Source organism: Aphelocoma coerulescens (assembly GCF_041296385.1).
Source record: "Aphelocoma coerulescens isolate FSJ_1873_10779 chromosome Z unlocalized genomic scaffold, UR_Acoe_1.0 ChrZ, whole genome shotgun sequence".
In the NCBI taxonomy this organism is placed as follows: domain Eukaryota; kingdom Metazoa; phylum Chordata; class Aves; order Passeriformes; family Corvidae; genus Aphelocoma; species Aphelocoma coerulescens.
In genome coordinates, this window is record NW_027184085.1 from 71715368 (window position 1) to 71742027 (window position 26660).

At 48.7% G+C, this 26660-nt stretch overlaps 2 protein-coding genes across 5 annotated transcripts; one reads left to right on the forward strand and one right to left on the reverse strand.

Moving 5' to 3' along the window:
• The first annotated feature begins 4719 nt into the window (after positions 1 to 4719).
• On the forward strand, positions 4720 to 11418 carry ANKRD34B (ankyrin repeat domain 34B). Of its 4 annotated transcripts, XM_069000765.1 has the most exons (4): positions 4720 to 4873; positions 4980 to 5197; positions 6271 to 6328; positions 6595 to 11418. In XM_069000765.1, exons 2-4 carry the CDS (start codon positions 5142 to 5144, stop codon positions 8107 to 8109), a joined length of 1629 nt encoding a protein of 542 aa, XP_068856866.1. In that variant the 5' UTR covers positions 4720 to 4873; positions 4980 to 5141; the 3' UTR covers positions 8110 to 11418. The 4 variants fall into 4 exon arrangements, with proteins under 4 accessions (XP_068856866.1, XP_068856865.1, XP_068856863.1 ...); XM_069000764.1 differs by lacking the exons at positions 4720 to 4873; positions 6271 to 6328 and having other exon boundaries at positions 5121 to 5197; positions 6572 to 11418; XM_069000762.1 differs by lacking the exons at positions 4720 to 4873; positions 4980 to 5197 and having other exon boundaries at positions 6040 to 6328; positions 6572 to 11418.
• Positions 11419 to 13977: 2559 nt separating this feature from the next.
• FAM151B (family with sequence similarity 151 member B) lies at positions 13978 to 26170 on the reverse strand. The gene is made up of 6 exons (XM_069000766.1): positions 26134 to 26170; positions 25160 to 25285; positions 24040 to 24196; positions 20310 to 20518; positions 17596 to 17731; positions 13978 to 16012 (listed from the first exon to the last, which is right to left on the reverse strand). The coding sequence occupies exons 1-6, from the start codon at positions 26150 to 26152 to the stop codon at positions 15859 to 15861; spliced, it is 801 nt and encodes a 266-aa protein (XP_068856867.1). The 5' UTR covers positions 26153 to 26170; the 3' UTR covers positions 13978 to 15858.
• Positions 26171 to 26660: the final 490 nt, after the last annotated feature.

Genomic DNA, 26660 nt, shown 5'->3' on the forward strand with positions numbered 1-26660 from the left:
CGCTGCGTCCACACTCCTCAGGGCTCAGCCCTTCACCCTTTGGGAAAATGCAGAGGCACCGACACGAGTCCTTCCCTGAGCTCGGGGGGATTCCCCACAGGTATGAGCCTGTACGTGGATTGTACACACCCTGTACAGGCTCCGGGTCTGTGTGCAAGTGACTGTGAATGTGCTACAGCAAATGTAGGAGGAATGTTGCTCTCCGATTCTTAAATGCATTAGACTCACAAGACCACCCTATGAGTTACTGTAATGCTTCTAGTAAATTCTAGAGTCTTTTAAATTCTTTAAATTAGGCTATCAACTCAGTGCTGTTAAGTTTAGGTGCTGTTAAAATCTTTAGACCTAAAGCTTTGGTCGAGTGAGGCTACGTTTTGCAGGGAGGTCCACTCTGAACCCTGTAACTCAGTGAGAGGGTCTCCCTTATTCCTTTTTATGCTTACCCTTTCCCATTCTTACTCTTCTTCCTGTCCTCAGCCTCCACACATATCACTTTTGGTTGATTTTAATTTTAGATTGATGGATTCTAGATTTTGGTCTGTGTGCTTTAAGCGTGTGTTAAGTAGTAGAATGAACCATGCCAATGAACTTTGTTGCACTTTCACTTTTATATGAAACCTGATTTGATGATACCTCTGCCAGTGATTCTTTGAGAAACCTGAGACACTCATTTGTGACAAACATTTTTAGTCAATTGAAGTTAATGTTAGAATTTTGTGACCATGGAACTTTCTCCTGGTACATATCCGGGTAGCCCAACTGTCAGTGAAACAGAGGAGAGGGATATCGAGAGGTGCGATAAACAAATATGTCACGTGCATATGCAAACATCTTTTGTGTTTTATAATAAAATTTGTGCTGCATGGATGTGTTCCCTGCTCTGGTTTTCCACTCTCCTTCACTTTTAACAGGAACTTCTTGATACCAATAGTTGTTTTTCTATCCAACCAAGAGTATCCATGGTGATGTTTATAAGAAAAAAATCTAATTATCTTCATAAAAGTGTTCTTCCAAGAGCTGGTTTGATACACCTTTTTTTTGTTGGTCAATGATTCATGTTGGCTATCAAGCACAACAGCACAATGCAGGCAGGGATGGAAGGAGGAATAAGAAAGCGGACATTTAGAGCTGCAAGAACTACAGAAGTGGTACTGTTTCAGCAGCAGGAGTGCTGGTATATACACAAGTGTGCACTGCCTCTCCATCTCATAGAATTACAGGACTGTGAAGAGCAGTAAACTCCTGAAGAGTTGGTGCTCAGTACCCACGATGTTCTGAGGCTGCATGACAAAGACTGTATATTAAAAATGTAGATGAGGTAGAGAGGAAAAGATAGCAAAGATAATTAGAATCTTACCACAGGCAAAAAAAAACCCAAAACATCTGCGGACATTCTCCCAACTTAGTTTTTGAAAGAGAAGGTTAAAAGAGTAACTGAGGAACCTGCCCTTGGAATGCTGTTTGTCTTAGTGGGTTATTCATACCATTTATCCAGCTCTTAGTCATGACGGCCTCTCATTGATCCTGACGTGCACTTTTAAAAAATAGCAAGGCACAAATCCCCTTCACATTGCTCCTGGAAACTTCTCTTTCCTGTGATGCCTAAATCAGTCCTTTGCCGCTGGATGCTGTGCTGTGACTTGCTGCTCATTGTACCGACTGTGGTGGCTCATTTGGCTGTCAGTTTACCCTCGCCTCCCCTGCTGGTTTGCTGCACTCACCTGTTGGCTTCTGCTGTGTGCTGAGACAGTGTCAGTGAGGCAGCAGTGCCTTGCCAGGGGGTGAGGACAGGGTCTCACACGGCGCCAGCACCGCAGCCCCGCAGTGCACAGCGCTTGCGAGGAAGCCCAGTCGAGTTGCATTCCGAGGAAATATCCTTGGAGTCTCCAGGGGACCATCAGCAAGTCCTGTTGCTCACAGATATGTCTGAGAATACTCCATGAGCATCACCATAGGCACCAAGCAACTAGAGAAGACCACAGCACAGCACAGTGATGGGAAGTGTCAGGCTGGCTGCTCCAAGGAGAAGCCAAGCTTGGCCAACCTGAAGACCTCTTGCGATGACCTGAGTGGCCCAAGAGAAGGCCATGGATAATGCCCACCTGGATTTCAGTGGAGCCTTTGGCACTGTCTCCCAGAAGATCCCCACAGGACCTTTGTCAGAGGTGAAGAGGCTCAGGCAGCTGCTCCTGGTTAGCCTGGAAAAGAGACTGCCCAGAAGGCGTCTCACTACTGTACACAAATACCTGAAAGGAGGGTGCAAACGAGACAAAGCCGGATCCTTCCCAGCACTCCGTGACATGGAAAGAGCCAATGTGCACAAAGTGAATTAAGGCACTCCCTCTGAATCCCAGGAAACAATTTTTCACTGTGAGGGTGACCAAGCACTGGCACAGGTTGCCCAGAGAGGTTGTGAAGTCTCTATCCTTGGAGACATTAAGAAAATGGTGCAGGTGGCTTCTAGCTGTTCCCAGGTGACCAGGAGGCTTGGACCAGCTGACTTCTAGAGATCCCCTCCAACCTCAACCACTCTGTGCTTTTGTGAAGGCATCCTAAACTTGCATAGAAACCAGGAAGTTTCTTTGACCGTGCTTTGAAATGTCACAGGATTTTAGCCTGTGAAATTAACCAGGAACTACTGCAAAGTCAAACTTGATCACACCTGAGGGAAGCATCTCCGTGGGCTCAGCTTTCTCTCATCCCCGTTAAATCCTTGCCCTGGAAGCAGTGTGGTGGTGAGGAAGGCCTTCAGTGGCTTGTTTCTCCCGTTTGCTGCACCTACAGGAGATCACGAAGTACAGGCAGACACTACCGGCGCTGCTGCTGCCCGGAGCGGGGCGGCCACACTCCGCTCCAGGGGAAACAGCTGGAGGTGCTGCGGGGTGGGGGCACGGGAGTGTGAGAGGGGACCGGGCTGGGCTCAGGAGGTGTGGGGGTGACGGGGTGTGTGGGGCTGTGGGAGGGTGTGAGGGGTGTGAGAGTACCTGGGGGGTGACAGGAGGGGTGGGTAAGAGCAGGGTGCTGTGGGGTGTGAGGGGTATGTGGGGTGCGAAGGGTGCGAGGGTGTGAGGGATCTGAGGGATATCTGGGGTGTAAGGGGTGTGTGGGGTGTGAAGGATGTGTGGGGTGTGAGGGGTTCAAGGAGTGTGTGGGGTATGAAGGGTGTGTGGGGTGTGAGGGGCATCTGGGGTGCGAGGGGTGTGGCGTGTGGATTTGGACGGGAGTGTGAGGGGGAGCAGGTGTAGGCACCTGCGGGGTGGTGAGGGTATGAGGGGGCATATTAGGGTGTGAGGGGGCTGTGGGTCTGGCTTTGGGGCTGAGGGGGAGCAGGTGTGGGGCATGCGGGGGGGCCGAGGGCGTGAGGGGCAGCGGGGCCCGCGAGGGGCGCGGGGGCCGCGAGGGGCGCGGGGGCCGCGAGGGGGTGGGCCCGGCGGTGCGGGATGCGAGGGGCAGCCACCGTGGCCCCCCCACCCCGCCCCGCCCGCCCAGCCCCGCCGAGGCCGAGGGCGGTCCCGGGGGCGGCGCTCGGTGTCCCGGTGTTCCCGAGTGTCCCGGTGTCGCTCGGCTCCCGGCGGCGGCGCCAGGAGCGGCGGCTCCGTCCCGTCCGCCCGGCGCGGGAGAGCAGAGGCGCGCGGGGAACGGCGCTGCCGCCTCGCCGCCGACAGCGCGCGGGTAAAGTATTTAAACTCATTTCACAGCCTTTATTTAGTGTTCATAGTCTTTATAGTATTGCTGTGCGTGCTGTCACTTCTCTGCCGAGAAGTTTCCAGTCCTTGCTTTTTCCCGGCTCCTCTCAGGGAGCCTCTTAGAGCCGTCAGGTTGCAAGTTGTGGTGGAAACTTTGGGGTGGTGGTGGAGTAGTTTTGGCAGCCTTGGAATGGTAATTTTTTTAAATCAAAAGTAGCTCATATGTGGTAAATTTCAACTAGGAAAACAAGTTTTTATTACCCTGACTGAATTTGCCAGGCTTAATGTGTATATGAAGAATCATAAAAATACTTAAATGCTTATGCTCTTTTAGTGTGAAAGCATGTCTGTTTTCTGAGATGAGAATCAATGGCAATTTTACTGGAATGATTGTAGACTCTGTAAACACAACTGTGAGAGCTTGTTTAACTCTGAGGGTGCTGAGGCACTGAGGGCAGAAAATCTGGCTCTCACATTAAAAGGTGATGGATACTTTGCAAGAACTCCTTCATTCATATCACATATTCATGACACTGTTGCCTGTGTTTATATGTTATAACATCAATGGGCTCTTTCCCCCTCAGTGTTGTGATTGCTTAGACTATTAGATTGAAAACCAGGTTTTCATACTATGAGGTGCCTGGTGCTACATTGTCTCAGAGTACTTTCCAGGACAATATTACTTTTTGAAAATAAAACTAAGCACTTTCTAGACAGAAAAAGCCATGCAGGAATATTATTTGTACAAGAATAAGAGAAATTTGTGGGTGATTTGACAAGACTAGTCCATGATTCAGTGTCTCACACTGAGTTGCAGAGTTCTTCATTCCTCAAACTGCTTTAAAGATTGAAGCTGCTTTTAAAGTTTACCTTCACAAGTGAGAGGCAACTGTGTCAGTCCCAATATCTTAGGAACTCGTGGAGTACTTCTGACACAGCAGTTAATTACATTTAGGAATGTTTTATCATCTCAATCTGTTCAGCACTGATCTGCAATGAATTATCCAATAAATTACTGTTTTAGGGAATCTGCTTGACCTGTGGTCTTTCACTTCCAAATAGCCAGCTGGGGGTTTTTGGAGCAGGCTGTACCCAGGCCAGGTGTGATATGGTTAACAGATTCTCCAGATGAAGTTGTGGCTATCCTCCAGCACTGCGAGTGTGTTCTGCTTTATATTGTTCCAGCTGTGAGTCTGTAACACTTTCTTGTGATTGTACAATATCTGATTCTGGAGTACTTGTGGGGGTTTGTTCCCCATTTCATGTACCTTCTCTTCACTTTTCTCTGCACAGAAACATCTCAGGCTTTCTCCAGGCAGGTTCATACCTGCCAACACCATTTACTCCTAACTTCAAACTTCAACTTCTGTCTTAGAACAGCCTTCCACCCCCATCAGATCAACAGTCCTGGTGAAGTCGACAGAAACAACAACTTTAAGCAACAGGAGGGGTTAGATGAGACGGCAGAAAAACAGCCTCACCTTTAGCCCTGACCTGCTGCACGACTTCAGGTAGCATTATTCTCTTTCCATGCCTGTTTAATATTTAATGTCCTTTTGGCCACAAAAGGTATTTCTACAGATGAAAATGCTGATGTAATAAGAGCTATATGCCATCGCTTAAGTAAAGTGAGCAGTTAAGTATCAGAAGAGCTTTAGATAAGTAGGAAGAAATGTAAAATCACCAATGACTTCCAGGTAGGTCAAAACCAAAGGAGGACACAATCAACATTCCGGCATGTGTGTTATCTACCAGATACTTCTCTGCAGTTTCCTTCTGGAAACCTAAACGCACAAATTGATGGGATACTTTTATAAAAGACTTTACAATAATCTTGAATACATTACGAGTCAAAAGTACGCAAAAAAATCATAATAATGATTTGCACTTTAATGAAAGCTGAGATAGACAGTACTGAATCCTGTACTTTCAGTATAGTGGAGTGAATCCTTAAAGTAATTTCGATGCAATTACCTTTTAAAAATATTTTATCAAGACAGAGAGGGGAAAAAAAAAAAAAAACAAGCCACCAGTTAAAGTCAGATTTCCTCTGCAGATTTCCAGGGAGGAAATTTGACTTTTTTTTTTTTTTACTTTTTTTTTTTTTTTTTTTTTGGCTTGTTGGACTTTTGGAACAAACTATATTGAGATCATCCTTTGATTTTGGCATTCAAAGTAAAATAGAATGAAATTACTGCTTTTCAGTTAATCACCAGAACATTAGTAGTGTTTTCAGTGATGAACAAAAATGATTAATTAATTTCCTTTACAGTTAAACTAGCTAAACATTTTTATTTCTCTAGAAATAGACTGTAAATAAATGAATGTAATAATCTAATCCATATCTAATCTTCTATTGAAATTAAATTGCTCTGCCAATTATTAAATACTAGGGTTTTTTCTCTAAAGGTTTTCCCTACACACAGGTAAGCAAGCACATACACGACATAAAAGTTTTAGTTGCATGTCTGCAGGTATACATTTATATAAGACCTTTTGTTATTTATGCCACATTAAGCTTTTAATTTTTTGTGTGAAACCCCCTTATTCTCTCTGATGTGGACAAATGTTTCTTTTGTTGTAGAGCTGATATTGTGTGTGCAGGCAGAGGACTGTGTACAGGACAGTCAAAAAGTAAGAAGGTGATGGTCATGCTTTAATCTTCTATAAATGCTGTAACTGTATTGAAGTGGGTTTTTTTTTAAGTTTTCAATGCCTTTCTTGTAAGCCTAAAGGGTGGGAAAACCTTTCTTCTTTCCTTCCCTTCATACTTTTTTCACAAAACCCGAGGCTGTTTACAGGAGCAATTAGCACAGTTAAATCCTCTCTTTTTTTCTTCTATTTCCTTCTATTTCTCTGGGGGACCCCTTTGGTTTGTCCGGCAGCCAGGTGTGGTTGCAGCCCCTAGGAAGGTGCAGGTGAGCAGAGCAGGATGATGGATGCGGTGGACGTGCCGCCCGAGGGCTACTCCCTGATCAAAGCCGTGTACCAGCGGCGCCTGCGCCTCACCAGGCTGCTGATTGACGGCGGGGCCTATGTCAATGAGAGCAACAGCAGGGGTGAGACCCCCCTCATGATTGCTTGTATGACCAAACACGTGGACTTACAGAGTGCTAGCAAGGCAAAGATGGTGAAATACCTGCTGGACAACAAGGCTGACCCAAACATACAGGACAAATCTGGGAAGACAGCCTTGATGCATGCTTGCATGGAAAAAGCAGGCCCTGAAGTGGTGTCTCTGCTGCTGATGAGCGGAGCTGACCCGAGCCTGCCAGACCACTCCAACTGCTCTGCTCTGGTGTACGCAATAAACGCTGCAGACAAGGACACCCTGGAAATTCTGCTTAAGGCCTGCAAGGCACGAGGGAAAGAAGTGATCATCATCACCACAGACAAGTCTGCATCAGGGAGGCAGAAGACAAAGCAGTACCTGAACGTGCCTCCTCCAGACCTCGAGGAATGCGCTTCCCCAGCTGATTGCACCTCCCTGTCAGAAATAGAATCAAGCGAGGGTCCAGAAGACCCATTCAGCTTTAAAGAGCTGTATGGTGGACACCCATATGATAACCCATCTGAAACAGTGCCACTAATGACCAAATCCAGCTCAACACCAGCACGGTTCAAGCTGACACAGGTGCTGCAGTGTGATCCGTGGCTAAAGTGCTGTCCAGCAGTGTTTCAGCAGAGGAAAATTGCTTCTTCACAAGAACTTCGGGCTATCAGTCCCATAGAAGACCTCTCCTGTAAAGTCAGTGGCTTTGACTTATCCAAGGGCATCACCACCAGTCATGAAAGTAGAGACAGGAAAGACACTGCTCATGTACTGAAAACCTCTGATCAAACCATGTCAAGGAAAGCATTACGTGATGCAATAAACTATCAGACTCCTTTTACTGAAGAGAAACATAACCCCAGTGAGATTCCCATGGGCATGGATGCCAGTTTGGGACAAATCAGCTTACTTTCAAACCTCGGCAGTATTATCAAGAAAGGAAGTGGAGAATCAAATTACAACATCTCCGGTTCTCAGCTAACTAACAGTCTCATTCCTGCTGCTGATACAAAAGACAGTAAGTCACCAAAAGGAAAGAAAGAAATTCTTTCTACATACCAGACTTTGTTACCAAGTCCGAGAAGAGTTCTGGAGAAGATGTCTCCTGTTTCTCCGAGAGGCAGAAGTCAGGCTTCTCTAGAGGAACAGGGTTCAGGAGCCTTAGTGCTGGATCAGACAAGGCCAGGTTTTCTGCCACCACTGAATGTGAACCCTCGCCCCCCAGGTCCAGAGCTCACTGTCATAAACACAGTTTCTGGAATGATTTCTTATGGACAAACTCACTTAGTACCACCAGGATCTGCTGTCCCTAAGGGGACCAAAGATACGAATCTGCTGCGGAGGAGGCCATATGAGCAGATTACAGTCTGAGCAGATTCAGCAGTGACTGAGTCTTTAACAGGAGAGCAAAGGGGATCTTTATGATATGTAAATATTCACTGCAGTCCTTGAATGTAATGGTGTGTATCACAAAATACAGCAGGTCTGTGATGTAAAGTGATGTCTGCCTCAGGATGAGTGGGATAGCTCAGACTGGATGAAAAGACATACTTACCTAATGAGGCTGCCTTCTGCAGACTAAGGAATGTTTATTTTGCTGCTTTTGTAAAGTTTTCAAATTGCCTGTGACAGAATGAACCCATAATGGCCTTAGGCATTGCAGTTCTCACTGTAGGTTGTACATACTACCCCTCCTAGATTTCCCCAAACATACACCCTTTCTGCACGCAGAGAGGTGGTGCACATGGAATTGGGGAACCTGAAACATTGGACTGTGATGCTGGACACCAGACTGACTCTATCAGGTTGTATATATCCAGAAAACCCTGAGACATCAGCATGCAGTGGGGTGGGTAGCAGCAGGTGTACACAGGCAGTGTCTCCTGGCCTCAACAGCTTCACTGCAAGCGAGCAGACACTACAGAGCTGATGACACGTTGCAGAGCTGTGCTGCCCACGGAATTCCAGCTAAGGACTGGGAGCGTGCTTCAGACGCCTGGCTGGCACTGGGAAGCCAGCGGGGCACAGCACGGGCGCTCTCCAGCCCGGCACACGACGCCGGGCAGCGCTGTCGGGAGCCCAGCAGGGCGAGTGACGAGCCCTGGGTGTGCCACAAACCAGCGCTGCCCCCCAGGCACTGCGGCCACCTCGGGCTGCCCCGGAGACAGCCCCTGGGATCTGCTCCCTCCAGAAGAGGGAGGGTGGGGGAGGCAGAGCCTGGATCTCAATCAGGGTCTGCAGTTCTGCAGTTCTGCAGTCCCCCAGGAAGAGATCTCCATGTCAGGCTGGAGCAATCTGCCCCCAGTCACAGCCCCTTTCACCAGGGTACAGACGCTGGGACACACCGAGATGTTGTCCTCATGAGCAGGGGCACTTCACACACACACACACAATTCTTTGGAGCAGAGAAGAGCTCTGCTCTCCTGCTCAGACAGACCTAAAGAAGATAACCCAACAACTTAAGGGAAGTTGAGGCACTGGCACAGTTTTCCCAGAGAAACTGTGGCTGCCACATCCCTGGGAGTGTCCCAGGTCAGGTTGGATGAGGCTTGGAGCCACCTGGTCTGGTGGAAGACATCCCTGCCCATGGCAGGGGGGTTGGAATGAGATCGGCTTTTATTTGAGATGGTTTCCAACCCAAACCATTCTGTGATTCTGTGAGTCTGACTATGAAACTCACCTGGGAGATAGAAACCCACATTTTGCCTAATTTGAAACAGGACTGAGTTTCCCACAAGCGGAAAGGAGTCCTCTGCAGCCTCCAAGCTACTGCATATTTTCAAGTATCTCTATCTTAAAATCTTTCTTTCCTTTCCATTAGTGTTTTGTGATTCCAAGTATCTCCCTTGTCTTTGTGTGCACCCCATAGATGCTGGATTTCTGGTATTGCATTTAGCATTTTAGAGCTCATCTTCTAAATATTGAGAAAAAGTGAATGTGTTCTGTTTTGTTGTAATTTACAGAAATTAGTTGTATTGAAACAGTGTCTGTGTAACGTGAATTTCAGTATACTGACATTAGGTATTCCTTCCTGAAAATATTCAGTGGGCACAACCTGTCTTGTTGCAGCTTCAGTCAGGGTTCACCAAATCTGACATTGCCTAACATAAGCCTGTAATGTTATTTAGCTTTGCACTTAGTAGGAGACATTTAACGGGGATCTTAAGCATAAAACAGTGTGAAGGGGATCTTAAACATATACCAATTTAAAGAGGATTGGAGACATAAACCAATTTGAAGGGGATCACAAACATACGAATATTTAATGGGGATCATCACAATAAAACAATTTAATGGGGATTCTAAACATTAAACCATTTAAAGGGGATTATAAACATATACTCCCTGTAAATAACCTTTTGGGAGTATTTGTTTCCATTCAGGTTCTGCCTTTTCCTTCAGGAGGTTTTCCTGGATCAGCCCCTGTGCACACCAGGCACAAACAAGGATTAGGTGGATATATTTTCATGGTACAGAAATTATGGGGAACAACATAATACTCAGTATTAACTGAGTACAAATTGGTCTCTACACACAATACACTTTCCAAATGGTTTCATGATATTATAAAAGGAAATGGCAAATTCTCGTCTCTTCATCTCATAATGAAATTAAATATTTGAAGGGGAAAATAGATCTTAAAAAAATATAAATTCTTTTGTAGAAGAAATTGACTATCATCAGGTGTTCTAACTGGTATCTTTGCTTAGGGTAAGAAGCCCAATTTATGCTGTTTTGATTTTTAAATTAATTATGTATATGGGACTATGGCTCCCTTAAATTAAATCATAATTTTTCTACAAATGCTCAGACAATGAAGGGAAGTGGCAAGTGTCTTGAAAGGGGAAGTTTTTCAGTAGTGTTACCAGTATTTTGTGATTAATTGTGATGCAAAGTAGTGTGAAGTGTTAATATTATTGTTTGTGTTACTGTTACAAGTGATCTTCAAAGGAAAAAGCTTTGTTCTCTTGCTGTTGTAATGCTGAATAAATAAAAGTTATTTTTTCCCCCTCAGAGGGAACATGGAAATAATCACATGCTTTTATTCACTACTCAGGAAATGATGAGTCACTGCAAAAGGTACTCACTCAGAAGTGTTTCTCAGCCTGCCTCTGTACAAGAAAATGGGAACAGTTACTTCGATTTAATCCAATATAGCTAAATTTGTCCAAAGTATGGTGTGAGAGAGGCTCTTTCCACCTGCCAGAAGCTTCCTGTAGTTCCACTTGTGGAGCAGAGATGCACTTGTGTTATCTCTGAAGTCTTAATCCTTGACATTTCCCAGCCACCCCGACGTTCTTTTCAGCAAAGAACGGTCAGCCTGACCCGAGTCTCTGATGCTAAATCCCTCCCTTCCCGAGATACCCGGGTTAAAAACAAGACCTTCCAGGTGTCCTTCGTGGCTCCTGGCACGGGAAGCACCGCAGGCTGGAGCCTCTCCTGGCTGATGTTCAGGGTTGTGGCTCCTCGTCCCTCAGCTCCCAGAGCGAAAGCAGGCAGCTCCTCAGCTGCAGCTCGCAGAGTGACCCCAGAGCCTCAGGCACGGCAGTGACACTGCGGCAGTGGCACTGGGCCGGGTGACATCCCCGCCGCCACCAGCGACAGCCACACACAACCCGTGGCAGAAAGGACTTTAAACCTTCCTGGTTCATTTGGAGAGGTGAAAAACAATTCGGGTTTTTTTGGTTTTTATCCCTAGTCTTCATTTTCTCTGCAAAATGCTGTGAGACCATACAATGAAAGTAACTTCAAAACAACAGTGGCGGCTTCACAAAAAGCGCTGATTATATACGAACTCCCTTTATTTTGGTTTAAGAGGTTTAAGAACAGCAAGTCACTACACAAAAATGCCATAAACCAGCAGTTTTCAAGGTTGTGTTTAAGGTGCAATGTTCAGAATACAGTCTTCAAAGTATCTTTCCCTGCACATTTAATTTGGTTTTGCTTTTAAGGAGTAATTGCTTTGTTTTGATCTTTGTCTTTTACAATTACACAGCACTTCCAAAAGAATATTGCCATAATTTGATGCAGCTACACAAAAATAATAAACTGAATAGTCATTAAATTTCCTTTTTTCCCCCTCATGAATCCCAAGGAAGACCTTTAACTTTCTGCATCTGATATACACCACAACTACTTACTTTTCCAACTAAAACAAGGGACTTTATTAAATAAAGATTCTTACATTTTCACCCTAAAGTATTACTGGTACTGCAGTACCTTCAAGGAGATTTCATAAGGAAACACCTTAAGAAAGCTCAAGGCGGTTTTCTCAGAGTCAAAGGGATAAAATTCCAATTGTCATCACTAAACATTCCCACAGAAGACCCAGCTATTAATCCTCTTTGGAAGACAGTAAGTCTTCTACTCCTGTACACACGTTGACCTTTATTTAAGAAGCCCCCCACATTATATATACATATAAATATATGCAAAATTCATGTTTCTCAGCAGCACCTGTTACCTGAGCCAGCTGTTTCCTGGACTGCTGACGCAGGCAGCTGCAGATCTCATGTTAATCCAGGGGTTTTGTCCCAAAATTTATGTCCAGCTATTTAAAAATGGTGCTGAAATCTTACACTGAACACCAGAGATGATTTCTAGAAATGTACACAGAGCTATTGATTGCCAAGTTCCTGAAATCCAGACACGGAGGCACGCTGAGGAACTGCAGTAAATTCCCGTACTTTTTTCCCCAAAAGCATCAGTAATTTTGAACACTTTCATGTGTGTTTTACAGATGGAGTGAGTTGCAGCCGGCTTTCTCACAAAGCAGTTGATTTTAAAGTACAAACCTGACCTGTACATACATTTTAAAAACACATTAATGGGAGCACCTTTTAAAAACACACTAAGTCTGCTTGGGCAGATCCCTGCTGAGGTTATGAACCTGTGCACGGGACTGCTTCTCTCTACAACAAGGAGAGAAAACACGACCAGGCAGTGGAACCAACAAAGACAGAAGGATCACTGGAAAGTTCAAGGGAATCAAGTCAAGGGAATTAGGCCAAAAAACCTGTAAAAGCAGTAAATCAAGGGAATTCAAGGAAATTAAGCCAAAGCATCAGGATATTAAAAGTCAACATGCAACTACCCCAAAAATATGTCAGTTCAAACTTCAGAAGACAATAGAGTCCAATACTTTGAATTTTACTGGAAGCAAACAGATATTCCTGCAACAAAAAAATGAACAAACTGAAAAATAGGTAACTGGGAGCATCACAGTACCACAGCAAATTGAAAACAAAACTGGTTTTCAATTACAATTTCAAGAAAATAAATATTTTGTGCTAGAAAAAGGTCTCTAATTAATACAAGGTTATGGGTCAATAAATCTGTCTTTAAACAATTGTCCAAACACTTCCTCTTACTAGAATGCCTCTTATTACAGTAGTACCTTTACCCTTACTAAGAGAAATAGTCTGAAAGTTGGAAGACATTTTTAATCAAGAAATAATCAGAGGAACACTGGAATCTGTGGAAAAGCCCCCCCTCTGTCTTGGATGCAATGTAGGGTACAATTCATGTACTCCAAGGCTTTCCTTGACCCTTCTAAAACAAACCAATCCAAGTACTTCTAATTCCCAACACTCTCATTTCTGTATTTTTTCCTTAAAGAAAAGGATGGGGCCATTTAAACCACCAAGTTATTAAATGAGTTATAAAGACCCTGAGCATAATTTCAGATTGAATTTGAAGGTATGAATTGAAAAAAATACTCAGTTTGTTGATTTTTATTTCAGTCAGCAGGTTAAAAAATGCATCCCACTTTGCATGAATGCTGAAGATGGAGAAGGGCAGAACACCAGATGGAGAGCCATGTCTGAAAAATGTGTCTTTGGGGGCATTTTCTTTGATTGCAGAGCACATTTAAACAACAGAAACCTTGGCAAATATCTAGTGCTCTGCTCCCACCAAGATGCTTCCCTGTCATGGCAGGACACAATGACAACTCTCCTCTTTACCCTGTTATCTATTTACTAAGATCCTTCAAATTCACAGAGAAATGCAAGGCTTGAAACCACAGTAAATTACAAATGTTTGTGTAGTAGAAGTGACAGAACTCTGAAAGAAGGTAAAAGAAAAAATACTAAAATAAAAGACAGCTACAGCTGGAAAAACACAGACCTGCTGCCCCCATCAGAACAAATACCTGACTTCATCTCTCCTTCACTGTCTCACTGCCAGCCCCACAGTAACACGCTGTATTTTAGGAAAGCATTTGAATAAACGCAGAGAAACAAAATCAAATTAATTTATTGATGTGCAAGTCAGACTAGACTGACATAAACAACTTCACAGGGGACTAGCAAAGACCCACAGGTAAAAATTACATAGAGAAATGCATATATATATAGGTTAATCCATACAGAATAATCAAATTCACCACATAGGCACATCCTGGTAATCCAGATGATGTCTTCTTTTAATTTTAGGTGATTATCCCTGTTTACTGACACCTACAGATATTGCTCAGATATAGTTCTTCCTTAAAAACATTTCTGGCAATTGCTGATGTTTTTTTACTTAATAGTTTAATGAGTTTTAACAAATTCCAGTACTTCAGGTGGGAACTGGTCAGTGGGAAGATTTCTAAATAACAGAAAAATGTGTCCCTGTGGTCCCAAAAAGGCCTTACCACTGAGAGATGAAATCCTGTAAATCAGTGAATGCAACTGCCTGCAACAAACCGTAAATAAAAAAGACATAATTTCTCCAAACTCAGTACAGAAATAACACAGCCAAACCTGACCCTTTTGTGGTACTCCCACTTGCTTGGCCTGCTGCTGTAAATTAAATCAAGTACTCTGCTTAGCTATCCCCAAGTATAATCAGGTAGTTTCCTTCCTAATGTGGAAAAATATTTCCTAATTGTAGCCAAGCATATCTTAGCAGATGACCAAAATGAGAAAAGCTCTACCCCTCAAAAACATAAAACAATTATTAGATAAATCTCTATAAGGGGTTGTAGGTAACAACAGGGAGTCTTGAATTTCAATGTGAAATCACCATATTTCAAGATTTAGGATTAAGAAACGTAACTACCTTTTCTATCACAGCTGTAGCAATGCCACGTAAGAACCAATCATTTCTCCAATTTACTTTAGTACTAACAGCCTGTAAAATGTTCTGTACAATATCTGAGGTAACAAAATTTTCACAGGAACCATGTGAGAGGAATGGGAAAAGGAGTACAAGAAGTTGACAGAGTAATGCTTCTCAGGGCATCAGCTTTTATTCAGAAGCTAAAGTGTCTTCTCTGAACCTTTGGTTTTTCCGGTACCGTTTGCGGTGTTTGGCAGATGCCAATCCCACAGAGACGGTGTCTCAGTCTGCGTGAATTCTGGGGAACTGCAGCAGCCAAAGAGGCAATAAATGGTTTAAATTAACCAGGTCAGGCTCTTCCTGCAGGTGGTTAGCAGGGTTCTAGCTTTTGTCAGGGGAAATTTCCACTTTTGGAAATTTCTGAGAAAATGCTGAGAGCTGCAGGGACGCACAGGCCCCGACGGAGCAGAGCAGAGCCGTGGTCACTGAGGGAGCCCCGTGTGCCACAGCGCCGGCCCCGCGGGCACCCACGCCCTCAGAGCCACGGGCAATGACCCCTGCCAGCCCTGGAACTGCCCCGTGCCCCGGGGACCAGCACTGCCACTGCGGCCACCAGCTCTGCTGCCACACGGGGCCCAGCCCTCGGCACCATCCGCGGCTGCTCCCCAGCCCTCGGCCGTGGCCTGGCTCCGACACTGCCCGGGCACAGAGACCATGGGCCCGGGGACCATGGACACAGTGACCACAGCCGCGGTGACCATGGGCCAGGGACCGCGGGGCAGAGCAGCTGAGCAGTGCCAGCGCAGTACAAACGGCCACTGTCCCCTCCTGGGGTGTGTGGCACCACAGATCCCATGCAGCAAGCAGGGAACAATGGGGAAGGCACTACATTTCTATTTGAGAAGCCTCTCCATGCAGTGCCAAACAAAAACCACAATAACCTCCAATAACCACAGGTGTGCTCAATACAGTCCTTCTGGCAAGGAAAATGCATTTCTCTGAACAAGAAATCCTCACATTTAAAGGGGTTTACAATAGAAAGTATTATAAGGTCAGGCACTGCCTGCTTTGCATTTACCATTCTATTCCAATGGCTTTTTTGAATTCAGAATTTTGTGGCTCAAAAATGTCGTAATAAACCCTACTTTTATCAAAGTTTTCTCGGATGAAAAGCAAGTCTTCTACAGAATACATGTCTTCCTTTCCTGTCCAAACAGTGAGGCTGTATCTATGTCCAGAAAAAAAGGGGAGAAAAAAACAAAACAAAGAGAAAAAGAGAATGTTAAGATAAAGCATGTAAACCAGAAAGACATTGCACTAGTAAGTTCCTAAAAATATTCAGGATTACAGCATCTTAATTTTAGAAACTTAATTAAATATAAACAACTGCACCCCCCCAAAGAATTTCTGCCAGTTATCTGTGATTGTCCTGCCAAACCTTGGGAGGAGTTAAATAAAAAACCTCAGGTAAATATGCAGCAAAGAAATTCACCAGACTGAGCATTTAAGGTTTGATAAAGTAATCAATAGTCACAAGCTGAGCCTCAAAACAGGAAATATGATGCAATCCCAGACGCAGGTGATTGCCGTGCTCTGTGCTCTGTCACGTCAGTGATGTGTAGAGATGCCACCTAACCCAATTCTCATTAATTGCACAGAACTCCTCAAAAAACACTGAAATCCCCCAAAGCATTATTCAGTTACAGGCATTACCCTCCACATCCTTCACATGACATACACTTAGTTCTTCACCTTTGTTTAATAAAACTATTAATTTTAAAAATGGGTAAATCAGAATTCAGTTGTATGTGAGCAAAACTGGCTCAGGAATTTCTGTCTTCTAATCATGCCACTAAAAAACCCCAAGTTTTATGCTGAGGTAAAAGAGAAAATCCTAATATTTCAGTGGGAATAATGTTTGTATCCAGTGAGGAGATATTTGAGACTGGCACAATTCATAAGACATATTCTTAATGCAATAATATTTTTAACCTAATTTCCCAGTTTAAAATGCTTAATTCTAATTTCTGTCTTGAGTCTTCACCATAAACAAGAATATCAGCATTTTATTTGTCCACCCTGTTGTTTCTAAATAATTAGAAACTTTTCAGAGACTCTCTGAAGTTTTCTGTCTTGGGCTTTGACCTTGGTTGGAACAATTTTATTAAATTCTCAGTACGCAGAGCAAGTGAAAAAGATGAGTAAATGGCAGTATGTGGGAAGCTGAATTTATTCTCAGTCTATTACATGTGAATAACTTTTATAATGAAACAGTTATGGGTTTATAAGAAAAATCTTTAAAGGAAAATGTAAGTTCATGTATGAAAACCACTGAATGAATACATTTCAAGTGCCTCAACAAAATTAATTAGCTTGGAGGGAAACACCTGACTTCCATCTAAAAATCATCTCTAACATTTTTCAGGTGACATTGCTACAAAAAATATAAATAGCAAATCCAATACAAAGTCTTTAGATTGGATGAATTCCCAACTGCAACATCAAACTATGTAGTCTATTTAATTATATTCATCTCAGGAAATGTTTGCAGCAGAACCGGATTACACACCTATGCACCATTTGAAAGTCCTTATTGTAGGTAATGAAAAAGGAGCCTCTGGAATTTAACTATTTTAAAGAAATTAATAGCGACCACTTCTGTCTGAGGAATCACTGTGAGACCTGAGGGAAATAAAGAACCGCGAGCAAAAGCATTTCCAGTGCCACTGGGATGAGCACGGGCACATGAACGTGCTGTGTTTGATACACGCAGACACGAGCTGGTCAGGACAGGTGAGGGCCGGCACTGACCTGTGGGACTGCTGCATCAGCCACTGGAGCTGCGGGATGGAGCCGGGCACCAGCGCGGCCCTGACCGCGAACGTCACGGGCTGGGACAGCGGGTGGCACAGCCGGGACATCTCCTGCACCATGGGCCACGAGTAGCCTGGGGACAGACACGGCGCTCAGAGCCCCCGCAGCCCCCGCTCAGCGCGGGGCCGGCAGAGACAGAGCACGGCCCGGCCCGGAGAAGGCACAGCCCTGCAGTGACACTGCGGGACAGAACCGGCCCGGAGAAGGCACAGCCCTGCAGTGACACTGCGGGACAGAGCACGGCCCGGCCCGGAGAAGGCACAGCCCTGCAGTGACACTGCGGGACAGAACCGGCCCGGAGAAGGCACAGCCCTGCAGTGACACTGCGGGACAGAACCGGCCCGGAGAAGGCACAGCCCTGCAGTGACACTGCGGGACAGAACCGGCCCGGAGAAGGCACAGCCCTGCAGTGACACTGCGGGACAGAGCCGGCCCGGAGAAGGCACAGCCCTGCAGTGACACTGCGGGACAGAACCGGCCCGGAGAAGGCACAGCCCTGCAGTGACACTGCGGGACAGAACCGGCCCGGAGAAGGCACAGCCCTGCAGTGACACTGCGGGACAGAACCGGCCCGGAGAAGGCACAGCCCTGCAGTGACACTGCGGGACAGAGCCGGCCCGGAGAAGGCACAGCCCTGCAGTGACACTGCGGGACAGAGCCGGCCCGGAGAAGGCACAGCCCTGCAGTGACACTGCGGGACAGAACCGGCCTGGAGAAGGCACAGCCCTGCAGTGACACTGCGGGACAGAACCGGCCCGGAGAAGGCACAGCCCTGCAGTGACACTGCGGGACAGAGCACGGCCCGGAGAAGGCACAGCCCTGCAGTGACACTGCGGGACAGAACCGGCCCGGAGAAGGCACAGCCCTGCAGTGACACTGCGGGACAGAACCGGCCCGGAGAAGGCACAGCCCTGCAGTGACACTGCGGGACAGAACCGGCCTGGAGAAGGCACAGCCCTGCAGTGACACTGCGGGACAGAACCGGCCTGGAGAAGGCACAGCCCTTCAGTGACACTGCGGGACAGAACCGGCCCGGAGAAGGCACAGCCCTGCAGTGACACTGCGGGACAGAGCACGGCCCGGAGAAGGCACAGCCCTGCAGTGACACTGCGGGACAGAACCGGCCCGGAGAAGGCACAGCCCTGCAGTGACACTGCGGGACAGAGCCGGCCCGGAGAAGGCACAGCCCTGCAGTGACACTGCGGGACAGAGCACGGCCCGGCCCGGAGAAGGCACAGCCCTGCAGTGACACTGCCGGCGGTGCGGGACAGAACACGGCCCGCAGGGACCATCAGTAAAGGCAGCATCGGCACGGGAAACAAACCTGCGGTGAGAACCTTTATTGCCCACACGCTACATACATAGTTACTTACTTTACACACAGCTACGGAATGTGACATTTTTAATGTATCTTTGCCCTTTCTCTAAAAGACTCTACGCCACTGACTTCAGTGTGGCCTAGTTTTACATTGTCAGGGACCCTTTAAAAATAAAAACAGAAGACGGAAGAAAAAATTAGGAAAAAAAATTAATCCACTAGGAATGAGGTTACACACAAATGAAACACACAGACAAAAACATTCTGTGCCTAAGAATGCTAAAAGCAAGCAATCTAAAATACTGAAACTGGCTTTGCTGAGATTTTTACAGGGACTGGAACTATTTCAAATTATATTTAACTGTTCTTTTGTTTCTACAGGCTATGAAAATCCTAGAACAACGGTTAATAACTTTTTTCTCAATTACTCATATGTAATGTGGTGACTGGAAAAACTAAAAAAGCACTAAATATTTTAAAAAAGTTTTGTTGGGCAAGCAGCAACTTCGAGTTGAAATCACCGAAATGAGATGGTTTTCTTTCTTAAGTCTTACAGTAGAACCTTAATTAGTATTTCCATAAAGTGAAATTTAGAATGGAGATAAAATTAAATTCATTTTCAAAGGTTACTCAGTATTTCTAATGCATTTCCCAGGAATTGTCTCCTGCACTGAAAATACCTGGGAGAAAGCACTAAACAGTTTAATACAATTGCAGTGTATCATACAAAAAATACTAAATCTTGCTAATGAATAATTAGCAATGGGAATGGTGTATAATCCTGCCATGGTGGCCCCAGACATTTGGAGGGGACTCAGCTACTTATAGTGGGAATTGCAAGAGGAAGCCTGTGAAAAAAGCTCTAAAACGATGAAAATTTGAAGGTTTACTGCAAAAATTCAAGTATCCAGGAGAAATGGAATATTAGGGATTATGCTGACCCACAATTCGATTTCAGTGGTCAGAAAAAGCAGAGCTAAAGTTTCAAATTTTCGGCTGCTCTGTTTTTCTTCAGGACACATGCCAGGATTCCGATCACCAAACCAATGCTCTCAGGATTCAGGGACAGCCCTCCTGCAAACAGAGGCGAAGGAGTTTGTCCCTCAGAAACCCTCGGCAGGTGAGAAGGAACAGTCAAAGTACAAACCAGCTTACTTTAACAGCAAAGAGATGGGGTTTTCCCCCAGCTGTGCCGCCCCTCCAGCACTGCCCGAGCTGCGGTCCGGCCCTGGAGACCCCTCAGCGCAGGAGAGGCCCCCACAGACACCGACCTCCCCCAGGGCACGGCGCGGGGCCGGGGCCAGCCGGAGACGGGCCCGAGCCCTGCCCTTACCTTGCCCTCGGTGGCAGCCCGTGGTCCAGCCCAGGGACAGGGTGGCGGCGGGGCACGACGAGGCGACAGCGGCCAGGAAGGCGCGGGCGTCCAGCGGCGGGCGGCCCCCGCGGGGCCCGGGCAGCACGTCCCCGTTCAGCCACACGGGCCGCTCCAGCGCCCGCCGCAGCCCCGCCAGCAGCTCCAGCGACGGTCCCACGGCGCCCGGGCTGTGCCGGGACACGGGCGGCGTCAGGGCACGGAGTGCCGCCGCAGGGCCACCGCAGGGCCACCGCAGGGGCACCGCAGGGCCACCGCAGGGCCACCGCAGGGCCACCGCAGGGCCACCGCAGGGCCGCCGCAGGGCCACCGCAGGGCCACCGCAGGGGCACCGCAGGGCCGCCGCAGGGCCACCGCAGGGCCACCGCAGGGGCACCGCAGGGCCACCGCAGGGCCACCGCAGGGCCACCGCAGGGCCGCCGCAGGGCCACCGCAGGGCCACCGCAGGGCCACCGCAGGGGCACCGCAGGGCCGCCGCAGGGCCACCGCAGGGCCACCGCAGGGCCGCCGCAGGGCCACCGCAGGGCCACCGCAGGGCCGCCGCAGGGCCACCGCAGGGCCACCGCAGGGCCGCCGCAGGGCCACCGCAGGGCCACGGCAGGGCCGCCGCAGGGCCACCGCAGGGCCACCGCAGGGGCACCGCAGGGGCACCGCAGGGGCACCGCAGGGGCACCGCAGGGCCGCCGCAGGGCCACGGCAGGGCCACCGCAGGGGCACCGCAGGGCCTCCGCAGGGCCACCGCAGGGCCACCGCAGGGCCACCGCAGGGGCACCGCAGGGCCACCGCAGGGCCACGGCAGGGGCACCGCAGGGGCACCGCAGGGCCGCCGCAGGGCAACCGCAGGGCCACCGCAGGGCCACCGCAGGGCCACCGCAGGGCCACCGCAGGGGCACCGCAGGGCCGCCGCAGGGCAACCGCAGGGCCACCGCAGGGCCGCCGCAGGGCCACCGCAGGGCCACCGCAGGGGCACCGCAGGGCCACCGCAGGGCCGCCGCAGGGCAACCGCAGGGCCACCGCAGGGCCACCGCAGGGCAACCGCAGGGCCGCCTCAGGGCCACCGCAGGGCCGCCTCAGGGCAACCGCAGGGCCGCCTCAGGGCCACTGCAGGGCCACCGCAGGGCCACCGCAGGGCCACCGCAGGGCCACGGCAGGGCCACGGCAGGGCAACCGCAGGGCCACCGCAGGGCCACTGCAGGGCCACCGCAGGGCCACCGCAGGGGCACCGCAGGGCCACCGCAGGGCCACGGCAGGGCCACCGCAGGGCCACCGCAGGGCCACCGCAGCCCCCCGGGCGGGCCCGGTGACCGCCGCCCCTGCGGGAGTCAACCCACCCAGCCCCTGCCCCCAGCACTGCCCGGCCTCCCCTCACGGCCCCGACCTTGTCACCTCTTCATCGCAGGCCTGAGAAGGGTTTTAACAAAGGAAGCCACTGCAGTCTCTAACACTGCTGTTGCATCAGACCCAAAAGCCACAAATGCTATAAATTCAGTCCAAAGAGTGAAAGTCATCTCTCCTCACCTTAACCACGCTCAAGGTGGCAAAGACTTTAGCACTATTTCAGATTCAGATTCAAAGTTACCCTCACATCTGTGCAAGATGATGCACCTGTACTAGGAGAATAAAAAGCTCAACACGGACCAATTTCAGGCAACTGAAAGAGTGAAAAGGCACTCACTTGAACATTTAGCACCTGGTCGTGGTTTTTCCCACAGTTCAAAAGTGTGGCAGCACAGAGAAGCCTACCTGTCCAATGTTCATCTGACAACTAATTATTAAATGGTTAAAAATCACTTGGGCAACCAGTGCAGACACCTTGTGAGCATTTAACAAAATCCACAGTCACATAGTCCTACTGTCCTGTCAAGCCAAAAGAAAAAGCACAACTAGCTTTTTTCTAACTCTATCCTACCAAAACATTCGAAGTACTGTGGAAGGAAAGGAGATGTGGAACAATTGGGAATAGAAATTTACACCTAGAAATCTTTCTGCCACTGCACATTAATTAACACACTATGTAACACTGAGGAATTTAAAATCAGTAGGGTCCGATTTTTGAAATTAGGTTAGCTCTAAAACCAGCAACTGTCCCCTGAGCTGTTTGTCTTGTTTCCTCTGTAAAGTCACTCTGTATATTTTGTCTTTTGTGCTGTTGGGAAAGCTGCACAGAGGCAGGAATTCCACTCACTCGGGATGAGCTCAAGTTCTCTAGGAGAAAAGCCAGTGATGGCTTGAGCTAACATGTGGGCTTCAGCACTTCTCACACTGTCTGGGGCCAGAACAGTTCACATCCTCACATATGCAAGGGACTGTCAGGGCCGGTGGAATGCCTTCCTTTATACTGCAAAGTATAAGGTAATGTAGTGAGAAAAAAAGCCCAAACCAAAATGGCAACATAGAAAAAAAAAAAAAAAGAAAAAGAAAAAACCAAAGCCAATCAACAAGAACAAAAAAAAAGCCAACCCCAAAAAAAACTCAAGACCCCAGAGAGCACTGGTTTTGTTGTAGAGCATTTAGAAAATTCAGACTTACTGCTGACTTCATGTGAAATGACTTTGGCATTTCTGAAGTGGGACACTGAAGACCTTTTGCAGAACACATTAATTTCAGTAGCCAAAGCCAGCAGGAAATGTAATTACGTGGTCAATCAAGCTGATAGATATAGAAAGTAGATTTTTAAAGTACTATTGGAATAATCTTCAAAACTTCAGCAATGGCATCCAAATAAATACTATCCAAAGGAACATCAAATTCTGTTAACAGTTATTTGACTCTATCTGCACTGTGTGGTGTCTTTTTAAATGCTTTTATAGAATCAGGCCTTTATAATGCAATGTACCTTTAAAAGCTTTTTTAAATCACTGCACTTGGCTGTAAGCTCCTTGGGGAAAAATGAAAGGTAGGCAGCTTAGAATTAATTTAAACAATAATTAAAATGGAGGAAAATCCCTACCAAAACTCACAAGAAATAAGCCCAAACAAATGCCTACTGCTCTTTTTCCTCTTCTCTGCCCAGAAGGACACACGCAGATCCCGTAACAATAAACGGATTTAGCCTGCCCACATTTTGCACTTTCATGAACTTTTGCATGAAAACCATGACTGTGTTACACAGAACCACAAGCATAAATCATATTTTACAACTATCTTGAGGGTTTTTTTGCATTTCTATAGAGTACTTAAGCGCTGATGAAGCTCTTTGTAATTTGCTGCCAAAACATACTTAGCACATGGAAACTCAGACAAAGCCAGTGAGGAGCTGAAGGGGTGCATGTCTGGAAATCACAGCTCACTTCGAACTCTTTAAAGGCAATCTCGTGGGGTTTTCAGGTGTATTTTCCATTGAGACAATGAAACAGCTAATGGTTCAAACTGTGAATGAACCTCTGAACATTTAGTTAATGAGTTACGCCAGAGAAAGGAGACTTCCAGAGAGGCACCACCATTTCACCTTCCCATGGGAGAGTTCTGCTCACAGCACCCAATTCACTGCATAAGAAATCCTTATCTGTAGTTCAAAACACTTTTAAAGGTTTTGTTCTTGCCATGCTTTGAGTATTATGGACCACGTTTGCCTATGGATTATGCTCTGAATACATCATGCTAAACTGCACAAGGAGGTGTTTGGTTGACGATCACCTGTAGAATTGTAACTGGTAACAATGCAAAGAACATAATCTTTTTGTCGAGATACCTCTTAAAATCCAGCTTGATGCCTTTATTGGTGCTGACCATCTCTGCCAGCCACTCCTGCAGGGTGATGTCACTGTCAGTGTCCGGGGGGTGAGCCAGGATGGGGTCCCCGCTCCCTCCCCGCAGGAGAACATCCGCCTCGACCATGTGCACGTCGCCTGGGGATTGAGAAATTAAACCTCAGCTTTCGGTGCTTCAGGGCAACAATTACCCAGCAGGTCTGTCTGCACCAGCCCCTGCACTCTTACTTCAGACAGGAACTGCTGTGACACAAAAGAGGCAATTTTGGGGGGTTTCCGGTCACTAAACTCTTTGCAAACCTACAAGCACGTGAAAATTGATCTTTGAGGATACATTTGGCCAAGCAACCACGTGTTTTTTTTCTTCAGGGGAACAGAAAAACGGACACCCAACATGTGAATGCACTCCTGTTAAATTTCAGGTCTTTTCCTCTCTAAACAGGGTTCCTGACAGAGGAAAGATGAGCACAGGATTTAACACTAGCAGAGACTGAGCATTCCCCTTGACTCATTGTCAAAACTGACTAGGAAAATATTAGCTGACACACAACACAGGTGAAGACGGGTCTTAGGAGTGGCTCCAACTCTTAAAAACAGCTTCGTGAATCTGGGCAGTGCTATCAGCTTTGCAGTGAATCCAATACACACAGACTGAAATACGAAGAAAAGAGCTAGTGATAGTATTCAAGATAAAGCATATTGTATATAAATTTACACAAATATGTATTTGTCAAATATCCACAAAAATTTTCCATAACATTCACTGCCGCTCAGGCTGGTGCACCAGGGACCTTGTGGCTCTGCACAAGTCCCTGACAGGAGGGGACAGCCGGCAGGGTCGGGCTCTGCTCCCAGGGAACAGGGACAGGAGGAGAGGGAACGGCCTCAGGCTGGGCCAGGGGAGGCTCAGGGTGGGCATTGGGGGAATTCCTTCACAGAAAGGGCTGTCCAGCCCTGGCACAGCTGCCCAGGGCTCTGATGGAGGCCCCGTCCCCGGAGGGATTTAAAAGCCATGGGGATCCTGGCGCAGGGAAGGGAAGGGGAAGGGGAAGGGGAAGGGGAAGGGGAAGGGGAAGGGGAAGGGGCCTGTGCCACACTCACTTCGCGCGGCCTCCGCCGCCCGGGCCCTGCTGTTGGCGGCGTGGAACCAGCGCACGGCGGCCCCGTCCCTCGCCCCGATGTGCCCGGTGCGCAGGAAGTGATCCACGGGCCACTCGCTCCAGGCGCCTGCGGAGACACGGCGGGGACCCCTCAGCGCGGCCCTCCCGCCACGGAGCCCCGGCAGAGCCCCGTTGGATCCCTGGCCGAGCCCCGTTGGATCCCCGGCAGAGCCCCGTTGGATCCCTGGCCGAGCCCCGTTGGATCCCCGGCCGAGCCCCGTTGGATCCCCGGCAGGGCCCCGTTGGATCCCCGGCAGGGCCCCGTTGGATCCCCGGCCGAGCCCCGTTGGATCCCCGGCAGGGCCCCGTTGGATCCCCGGCAGAGCCCCGTTGGATCCCTGGCCGAGCCCCGTTGGATCCCCGGCAGAGCCCCGTTGGATCCCTGGCCGAGCCCCGTTGGATCCCCGGCAGAGCCCCGTTGGATCCCCGGCAGGGCCCCGTTGGATCCCCGGCAGAGCCCCGTTGGATCCCTGGCCGAGCCCCGTTGGATCCCCGGCCGAGCCCCGTTGGATCCCCGGCAGGGCCCCGTTGGATCCCCGGCAGAGCCCCGTTGGATCCCCGGCCGAGCCCCGTTGTATCCCCGGCAGAGCCCCGTTGGATCCCTGGCCGAGCCCCGTTGGATCCCCGGCAGAGCCCCGTTGGATCCCCGGCAGGGCCCCGTTGGATCCCCGGCAGAGCCCCGTTGGATCCCTGGCCGAGCCCCGTTGGATCCCCGGCAGGGCCCCGTTGGATCCCCGGCCGAGCCCCGTTGGATCCCTGGCCGAGCCCCGTTGGATCCCCGGCAGAGCCCCGTTGTATCCCCGGCAGAGCCCCGTTGGATCCCTGGCCGAGCCCCGTTGGATCCCCGGCAGAGCCCCGCTGGATCCCCGGCAGGGCCCCGCTGGAGCCCCGGCCCGGCCGAGCCGCACCGCTCACCCCGCGCCCCGCTCGCCATGGCCCGGCCGGGTCGGGCCCGCCCCGCCGGGGGCTGGGCCGCGCCGCCGCCGCACCGGGCGGGGCCGGGCCGGGCCGCGATGGGGAATAAATCAAAATTATCCCAAGTAGGGATGATCTAGCTCTGTATCCTTTGAAGCATTGTCAGCAAGGACTGACCTGGTGCGTGGGACAGGCAGTGGCTGCACCCCGCAGTCACGGACAGCCCGGGCTCCGAACGGTGTAGGGCAGGATGTAGTCAAGATGAGAGCACACAGTCTTAAGCTGGTCCAGGGCAGAGTTAGGTTGGACATCAGGAGCAACGGAGCAACGTCTTCATGGAAAGGGTGTTCAAGCCTTGGCAGGGGCTGCCCAGGGAGGTTTGGAGTGCCCATCCCTGGAGGTGTCCAAGGAAGGGCTGGAGGTGGCACTCAGGGCTCTGGGCTGGGGACAGGGTGGGGATTAGGCGCAGCTGGGACACAGGGGTTTGGGAGGGATTTTCCAACTTGATAATTTCTGTCATTCTGTGT

Excerpts from the sequence above, each read along its gene's own strand:
- ANKRD34B (XM_069000765.1), top strand. The coding sequence starts at position 5,142 with ATGAGACGGCAGAAAAACAGCCTCACCTTTAGCCCTGACCTGCTGCAC. Across the intron at positions 5,198-6,270 it reads GACCTGCTGCACGACTTCAG|AGCTGATATTGTGTGTGCAG; the intron begins GTAGCATTATTC and ends CTTTTGTTGTAG. Across the intron at positions 6,329-6,594 it reads GACAGTCAAAAAGTAAGAAG|GAAGGTGCAGGTGAGCAGAG; the intron begins GTGATGGTCATG and ends TGCAGCCCCTAG.
- FAM151B (XM_069000766.1), bottom strand. Across the intron at positions 20,519-24,039 it reads ATCAAGCTGGATTTTAAGAG|CCCGGGCGCCGTGGGACCGT; the intron begins GTATCTCGACAA and ends GTCCCGGCACAG. Across the intron at positions 17,732-20,309 it reads GGGCTGCCACCGAGGGCAAG|GCTACTCGTGGCCCATGGTG; the intron begins GTAAGGGCAGGG and ends GTCTGTCCCCAG.